The 9,646-nt window shown below is 33.1% G+C and overlaps 1 protein-coding gene across 2 annotated transcripts in view; it reads left to right on the top strand.

The window, feature by feature from the left end:
- Positions 1–8,288: 8,288 nt before the first annotated feature.
- Positions 8,289–9,646, top strand: part of DMD (dystrophin) — a 2,107,999-nt gene continuing 2,106,641 nt past the window's right edge. For both annotated transcript variants that reach the window (XM_063083086.1, XM_063083084.1), the window contains exon 1: positions 8,289–8,537. In XM_063083086.1, coding sequence (XP_062939156.1) covers positions 8,507–8,537 — 31 coding nt within the window. In that variant the 5' untranslated portion in view covers positions 8,289–8,506. The remainder of the gene's footprint in view (positions 8,538–9,646) is intronic.

Genomic DNA, 9,646 nt, shown 5'->3' with positions numbered 1-9,646 from the left:
AAACTCATGCTTAGAGTCATCATAATCAAACTTTTGAAAACCAGTCATGAAGAAAGAAAAATCTTTAAAGCAGTGAAAGAGAAAGGATACTTTATCTATAGGCAATAAAGTTCAAATAACAGGATTTCTTATGTGAAACCATGGAAGTCAGAAGGAAATGGCATGACATTTTTCATGTGATGAAAGAAAAGAACTGTCAACGTCCAGAAAATAGAAGAGAAGTTAACACTTCCAAATATATTTTATGAGGCAAGAAACACTGATACCAAAATCAGACAAGCACAGTTCAAAAGCAAACAAACTGCAGACCAAAATAGCTCATGGATACACAGACAAAAATCCTTAACAAAAGCTGACATATCGTATTAATAGACTAAAGAAGAATTATCACTTGATCATGTCAGTTGATGCAGAATAAAAAAGTGTGACAAAATTCAATACCCATTTATGATTAAAAAAAAACTCTCAGAAAACTAGGAATTGAAGAAGACTTCCTCAACTTGATAAAAGAATATCTAAAAAAATCCTACAGCTAACATCATTATAATGATGAAAGATTTTAAAGCTTTCTTCCTAATATTAGGATCAAGGCAAAGACATGTACTTTCTGCCCTGTTATTCTTTATAGTACTGGAATTTCTAGCCAGTGCAAAAATGAAAGAAAAGTAAATAAAAGCATATAAATAAGGAAGGAAAACATAAAATGTCTCTGCAAATGTTATGATGGTCTATGAAGAAAATTCCAAGTATTCTACAAAATTACTTTTAGAAATAATGAGTTCAGCAAAGTCTCAGGATATAAGATTAAAATGCAAAACTAAGTTGCTGATTACTGGATATAAAGTTTCAGTTATGCAAGAAAAATAAATTCTAGAGATCTGTAGAACATTATGTGTATAGATAAAAACACTGTATTGCACAGTTAAAATCTTATGATGAGTTTTCTTATCACAATAAAATATTTTTAATTGCTTGTATTTTTTTATATACAAGCAATGCACTACTGAAAGCCAAATTTTTAAACTAAATACCTTACAGTCATTCACAATAAGAAAGAGCTATGAGTCTTACAACACATGTACAGGATCTATATGCTACAAACTGAAAAAATTGTAAAATAAATCAAAGACTTAAATGGAGATACATACTGTGTTCAAGGGGTTTGGAGATACAACATAGTAAATAAGTCAACTATCTCCAAATTAATCTATAGTTTTAATGCAATTCTTATCAAAACATCAGCAAGATTTTTCGTTTAGGTGGGCAGCCACCAAATTTCCTGAATCATATCTGTCTTGCCTCAGTGGTTATAAACTAGCTCATAAACTAACCCATTTTTCCATTGGATTTTTATAAAGAGAGATTTTTTTTGTTGGTTATGAATATTCATGGGGTGCAAAGCTGACTGTCACCACTCCTGCTCAAGATGTGATGGCCAGATCAATACTGGCAGCATGCCCACTACCGCAAATTGTGATTATACCCCATGTCCCCCACCCAATTAATCCCTGACCTCTCTCCTCATCTCCCTTTCCCCCACTCCACTTTGTACCCCTAGGTATGCTATCTCTCCCTTTGTAAGTCCAACCCACCACTGTGGTCTTTCTTTCCTTCCATCTTTCTCTCTTATTTCCCACTTATGAATGGGTACATGTGGTATTTATCCCTCTGTGCTTTGCTTATTTCACTCAACATAAGTTTCTCAAAGCTCATCCATGGTGTTGCAAATAGCAGAATTTCATTCTTTTTTATGGCAGAGTAGTATTCCATGGTGCATATATAACACATCTTCCTTATCCAGTCGTCTGTTGATGGACATTTAGGTTGATTCCATATCTTGGCTATTGCAAACACAGCTGCACTGAACATGGGAGTGCAGGTGTCCCTTCAACGTGATGATTTTCATTCCTTTGGATATATAGCTAGAAGTGGGATTGCTGGATCATATGGTAGATCGATGTGTAGTTGTTTGAGAAAGGTCCATACTCTCTTAGTAGTGGTTGTACTAACTTACATTCCCACCAAAAGTATAGGAGCATTCCCTTCTCTCCACATCCTCACCAGCATTTGTTATTCTCCATCATTTTGGTTATAGCCAGTCTAACTTGTGTGAGGTGATATCTCAATGTGGTTTTAATTTGCATTTTCCTGATGATTAGTAATGTTGAGCATTTTTTCATGTACCTGTTGGCCATTTGTATGTCTCCTTTTGAAAAATGTCTGTTCAGTTCCTTTTCCCGTTTTTTAATTGGGTTATTTGGTTTTTTTTACTGTATAATTTCTTGAGTTCCTTGTATATTATGGATATTAATCCCTTATCAGATGCATAGTTAGCAAAAATTTTCTCCCACTCTGTAGGTTGTTGTTTCACTCTGTTGATTGTTTCCTTTGCTGTGCAGAAGCTTTTTAGTGTGATATAGTCCCATTTGTTTATTTTTTTTCTTTTGTTGCTTGTGCTTCCAGGCTCATGTTCATAAAGTCTGTGCCCAGACCTAGTTCCTGAAGTGTTTCCCTTATATTTTACAGCCATCTGATATTTGGCAAAGACAACAAAAACATATGTTGGGAAAAATACTGCCTCTTCAATAAGTGGTGCTGGGAAAATGGGATATACATATGCAAAAGAATGAAACACATGCATCTCTCACGATATACTAAAATCAACTCAAAATGGATTAAATACTTAAGTATAAGACCTGAAACTGTAAAACTACTTTGAGAGATTTTTTTTAAGCACCTAAGAAATATATGCCTTTATAGAATATGTAACATTTCGATCAATATGGATCACAGTGGAGAAGGGAACCAGAAATGGCCCAGAGTGATTTCTCCCTAATCAATAAATTTGTGAACTATGTATAAATATCTTAGCTATCAAGCATGTTTCTTTCCAGCTTATTTATCTTTGTGAGGCTGTATTAAATATAATGCTTAAATTTTGTCGAATAATTGAGTAAATTGGGAAAATGACCCTGCCTTTACAAATTAATATAAAAGAATGTCTTTTGGGTTTTCAATTACTTAAAATTTCACTCTTTGTTCACTTTTAACTTTACCATACTCAGTTCTATCTAATTAATGTGCCATCCATTTTATGATACAAGAAATACTAGTTAATACTGGAATATAAGCGGTCTTTATTTTAAAACCTGTGTCATAAAACTGTAAGCTGAAAAAAGTATTTTTTTAAAAAAATCATGCTATGTATGAACTCAATATACTAAAAATGTACTTTGCATTCTTAAAAAAGTATAGGTTTGATTAATTCATTTGTAAGCAACTATATTTTTGCTTAAATCGTCTTAACAGCATATGTGTATGGTGCATATTTAGTTATAGACATTTTTAAAATGTCTTTCTTTTTCAAAGCTATGGTTTTAGAACCTCTGATGTTTTCCATTTCTTTGTGCAATCACATGCATACAGACACTAACACCATTGTAGGTGTATTAGAAATATTAAAGAACAATCTAATCATGATAAGCACTATTAAAAAGCACAGTATAATGAAGTAGAACTAAATGACCTAAATATTGGAAACAAGTTCTGTGTTAGTGAATTGGAAGACTCAATGTGGTGAAAATGTCAAGTTTTCCAAAATTGATTTACAAGCTTAGTACAATTTCTATCAAAATACCAGAAAGATATTTCTTAGATATGTAGACCGATTTGTAGATAAATTTGTTCTAAAATTTGTATGGTAAGACACAGGACTTAGGATTTCTAAAACAATTTAAGAAAAGAATAATGAAGTGGGGGCAGGATGTCTACTCAATGCTTAGGCCTATACCAGAGCTACAGTAATTAAAGTAGTGTGGTACTGGCAGAGGAATGGGCACATAAATCAATAGGACAGAACTACTGTCACAGAAATAGACACACACAAATTTGCCCAACTGATTTTTGATAAAGGTGCAAAAATAATTCAATAGAGGAAGGATAGTCTTTTCAACAAATGCTGTTGGAGCAACTGGACATCTATAAGAAAAAAAAAAGTTCCTAATTCTAAACCCTATAACATACAAAAATTAACTCAAAATGAATCATAGTTTTAAATGTAAAGAGGAAACAATAAAAGTTTTAGAATAAAAAAATCAATTGAGAAAATCTTCATGGCTTAAGGCTTGGTGAAGAGTTCTTAGACCTAACACCCAAAGCAGCATCCATTAAAAAAAAAAAAATCAATAAGTTGGACTTTATCAGAACTAAATCTTTTGCTTTGCAAACACCCCATTAAGAAGATAAAAAGATAATAAACTGGGAGAAAATATTTGTAAGCTATACATCTAACAAAGGACTCATATTTAGAATATATAAAGAACTCTCAAAACTCAGCAGTTAAAGAAGAAAAAAAAACCTAACTAGCTAATTAGAAAATAATCAAAAGATATGAACAGATATTTCACTGAAAAGTATATTCTGGAGGAAGGAGGAAATATGGAGTTCCTAATCAGTGGGCATAGAGTATCATTTAAGCAAGATGAGTATGTCCTAGAGATCTGCTGTACAACATTTTACCTATAGTCAATCATACTGTATTGTACACTTAAAAAATTAAGAGTCAATCTCATGTTGTGTTCTTACGACCATAAAATAACATTTTAAAAATGGATATATTCAGATTGCAAATAAGCACATGGAAAGATGTTCAATGTCATTAAGCATTAGGAAAATTCAAATTAAGACCATTGTAATATATCCCCACATACTTAAGACTAAAATAAAAAAAAAGAAAATATGTAATTGAGAGCATAAAATGCCGATGAGGATTTGGAAAGACTGGATCACTCATACATTGCTGCTAGGTATGTAAAATGGTACAGTCCCTTCACAAAATGTTTTGACAATTTCTTTAAAAAAAAAAAAAAGCTCCTACTCTGCCATAAAAAGAATGAAATTCTACCATTCACAGCAACATGGATGAACTTAGAGAAAATTATGTTAATTGAAATAAGCCAGGCACAGAAAGACAAGCATTAGATGTCCTCACTCAAAAGTGGGAGCTAAAAAAAAAAACAAAGAAAGAAAGATACGACAATCACAATAATTCTTTAAACTTTCAGGAGAGAAGTGAACTGAGGCCACCAGGGAAGGGAAAGGGGCAGAGGGAGGGGGGTTAATGAGAAATTAGTAAAGGGACACAAAAAATGGATACATTGTGTAACGGTAAATATAGTAATTATCCTGATTTGAGCTTCACACATTACACACAGGTATTGATATTCAACACTATACTCCACAGATATGTACAATTAATTATGTTTCAATTAAAAAACAAGAAGAAAGGGCTGACCCCGTGGCGTGCTTGGGAGAGTGCGGCACTGGGATCGGATTCGGATCGCGGGTTCGGATCCTTTATAGGGATTTATAGGGATGGCCGGTGCGCTCACTGGGTGAGCACGGTGCAGCCGGTCACAAAAAAGACAAAAAAAAAAAAAAAAAACCAAGAAGAAATAAATAAAAAACTAAACATACACTTGTCATTAGACCCAGTAGTTACACTCATGGGCATTAATCCAGAGAAATGAAAAAAAAATAATAATAACTGTACATGACTGTTTTGCAGCCATGTTTGTAGTAGCCAAAGCCTGGAAACAACCAAAATGCTCTGTAATACATGATGATTGAACCAACTGTAGGACGTTCATACCATGGAATAATACTCAGCAATAAAAGTAAACAAGCTATTGATAACAATTTGAATGAATCCCAAGGACACAGTGCTGAGTGAAAAAAAGTCAATCTCAAAAGGTTACATACTGAATGGTTCCATTTATGTAACATTCTTGAAATTAAAAAATTATAGCAAAGAACAAATTAGTGATTCTAGGTTTTGGGGAGAGTGGTTGATGGACTGCAAAGGGATAGCCTAAGGAAAATCTTTGTAGTCATGGGGCAGTTCTGTATCTTGATTGTGCTTGTGCTTACACAAATTTACACGTGAGATAAAATGACACAGGAATAGGTATACACATTACATCAATGTCAATTTCTTGGTTTTGATATTGTATTGTAGTTATGTAGGATGTAATCTTTGGGAGAAACTGGGTGAAGGGTACATGGGACCTCCTTATACTATCTTTGCAACTTCCTGTAAATCTATAATTATTTCAAAATAAAAAGTTAAACTAAATTTTTAAAAATCCTGCCCTGCCAGTTATTAACAATGGGACCTTGAGCAAATTCCTGGACCAGTCATCTTTATAACGGGATTCCTAAGACCTACCAGATGTAGTTATTGTGAGGAATAAATGAGGAAGATAGTGACTAAGGACTCCCGGGAAAATAGTGACAAGGTATGAACTGGCTAAATTTTATTTTGTGTGCCTTCACTTTTTGCAGTTATCTTAAGCGTTTCTTCCCACCTACATTATAAAACCTTAAGGGAAGTATATGTATTCCACCCAATATAGAAATTATTACAGGTGACAAATAAATTCTGATTATATACTAAGGCTGAAAGTCAGTTAAATTGTACCTCAGGGCATTCAGATCTAGTGTTTGGTACTTTAGATATTACCCAAGATATGTTTTTTGTATATTCGTAAACACAGTTGTTTTCAGAAACATACACTTCAGGGTTTCCCAAAGTTGACTGTGCATTAGAATCACCTGTAAAGCACAGAGTGCTGAGTCCTATCCCCCGAGGTTCTGATTTTTAAGTCTCATGTGGGCTTGCATTTCTAAAAAGTTCCCACACGATGCTGATGGATGCTGATGCTGCTGGTGGTGGACCTTAAAATCTGTACATATGCATTGTTCTCAGCATCGTCTTATGTGTACAGAAAACTCACAGTACAAGATGTAAAGGAACTCATACTCAGAGCAACCTTGTACCTCATAGTGCAGAGGGAAATTGATGCTGACATGCAGACCTGAATCCAAGTCACTCCTAAAACTCCTCTTTTATTGTGTTTTATAAAATTTTTGCTTATATGCATATTTGGACCACCACACTACAGAGAGGAAATAGGGTGATTTATGGAAAAGAACGTTTTAAATCTATTTTGGATAATTGTAATTTAAATACAATTACTTAAAATTAAAGTTAGGCCTTATATTTCATACAGGTTTTGTTGGGAAAATGATAATATTATGATGATATTCCAAAATATAAAGTGTACAATTAACTATTAAGCTAAATATCATAGTCCGATTCTATGTAATTTTTTCTATTTTTATCTTTTATTTATTTCCGTGCCAAGCAATTGAATGCTTGACATAGAAAAACGAGTCTGTCACTTTAACGAACAGTACTATAAAAACACTGCAACAAATAATTTTGACATAGATTATTATAATTACAAAAGGAATAACTTTCTAAAAAGTACTATCAATGTTTCCTATAAATACTGGGCTTACCTGTTGCATAAAAAATAATAAGGAAGAAGGTGGAGGAAGCCTTCTACTGGCATAAAGAGATTTACAAACCTGCTGAACAATATATTACAACTGTGTTCATTTAATACAGAAAATAAAAGCCTCTGTTTAGAACCATTAAATGATCATTAACTCAATGTCTAGGAGAATGGTGTTTTGATAATTGGCACCAAAAGGATTTTTAAAAGAGTAATTTGTCAGTAAAAAAGTTTTATCATAACCCATAACTGAAATTTAGCATTTTAGGAAGATTTCTTCATTCCATTATGAGTGTTCTTTATTTTAGCAAAAAAAACTTGTCAAGGGACAAGTTTTTAAAAACACAAATTCTGCCTTCAGAACTCAGCTGCTTCATTCTGCTGTTGCTTCTCTTATTCACACTGTTGGCGTCATCAATACATGACTTTTGATTGGATCCCAAGGGTAAGAATGAACTTTGGTAGACAGTGTATACATAACGAATGCATAGATTACTCTGGACATTTGTTTTTGTTCAGTAGAGTGAAATTTGTGGTAGTGTTGAGAGGGAAAAAAAGAAAAGCATTTAAAAGTCAATTCGGGATCAGGATTTTTTGCTCTCTTATTTTAAAAATTTACGTAAAAATTACAGAAAATGCTATTACAATTTTATACTGAAGATTCCTTGTTTTTAGAAGGCTTTGTGAGCAAGTCCTATGTCCACTGTGCTATTCTGGTTTGGATATTAATCAGAACTCAGTTGAGCATTATTTGAATTCACAGAGCTTGCCATGCTGGAAGCACAACCTTATATGTAGTGTCCATGGGCAGTCCTATTATGGGAAACCAACTTGAGAGAAAAGGCGGTCACTTGCTTGTGCGCAGGTCCTGGAATTTGAAATATCCAGGGGCCTCTACAGAATCCTGGCATCAGTTACTGTGTTGACTCACTCAGTGTTGGGATCACTCACTTTCCTCCTACAGGACTCAGATCTTGGAGGCAATTACCTACAGAGAAAAACAGATAGGAAAAACTGAAGTGTTGTTTTTTTCAAGGCTCTGAAGTTTATTGGTTTCTCATCGTTCCTAAGCCTACAAAAGCAATAAAGTTGAGAGAGATTTTTACCAAGATTTTTATCGCTGCTTTGACATATACTTTTTTTTCCAAATGCTTTGGTGGGAAGAAGTAGAGGACTGTTGTAAGTACAAAATAACTAAATATATCTTTTACTGGGTCGTAACTTTTATTTGTAACAAGCTCAGATTAGGCAGATAGAGTTTAAATTATTACAGTACTTTGTAAATAAGCATAAATATTATCATATGTTTTCAGGTGCATATGTTTCTCATTGAAAAAACTACAATAGAAATGAAGTAGAGTTTAAAATATTTCTTTGCAATAGAATCAAGCACATCTTTTTAAGAAAGCGCTGAAGTAATAGAATATGCATAACTGGCTTTGAGTGTCTGTAACAGATCATGTCGATTGCTGTGAAATAGTTCGGGTATCTGAATTATTATTTTGATTATTTGATACTTTATTTAATAATGGTTACATGTAGAGTCATTACCTGACATGTATTCTCAGTGAACTAATTGCTGTATGGGAATGACATAAAAGCCTAAAGGTAGGAAAATTTTATCTGGCATATTATGGGGGGAAAATAAAAAATAAAATAAGTTGTGATGGATGAATGGAGGGTGCAAAATGTATTGATAAGGATTTAATTTCTAAGTCTCTTTCTCAAATTATATTTAGTATTTTGAATGCTCTTTTGTGTAGCATATCATGAGAATTGTTTCAAATAATGATATGATCTGTGCTGGTAAGTGACCGATCTCTTGTTGAGAAAACAACATCAAAAGGTGAGGAACTCCTAATCATTATTTCACAGAAAAGTCACCATGTTGTTTCAAGTCTATAATGGTCTAACTTTTCAGTAAAGCTTTTTAGTTTGTCCTTTATGTGAAAATGCAACTATTTCTTTATTATTAAGAAAGTCATGATGACTAATGAAGAATTTAAAAATTGACTGTGGCACAACAGAAAAAATAATATATAAAAATAATATATGACGAAGACAGTGTGTCCCAAAGAGACAGATAAAGATTATCTTTTTTTCCCTGTCTTTGACTTGTGAATTATAGTCATTCAGAAATAGATATGAGGACAATACCTATAATTAAGAATGAAAAAATAAATCTCTCCAAGTAACACTTCACAACTTCTAAAAAAAGAATCAGATGTTTTGCCTCTGAGAAAAATTTGTGGAAATAAATTAGCATTGCCCATTTATTGATTTCTATT

This window comes from Cynocephalus volans, chromosome X (assembly GCF_027409185.1).
Source record: "Cynocephalus volans isolate mCynVol1 chromosome X, mCynVol1.pri, whole genome shotgun sequence".
NCBI classification, from domain to species: Eukaryota; Metazoa; Chordata; class Mammalia; order Dermoptera; family Cynocephalidae; genus Cynocephalus; species Cynocephalus volans.
The sequence above is the reverse complement of the archived record's forward strand: the minus strand, read 5'-3'. Positions and strand labels throughout refer to the sequence as shown.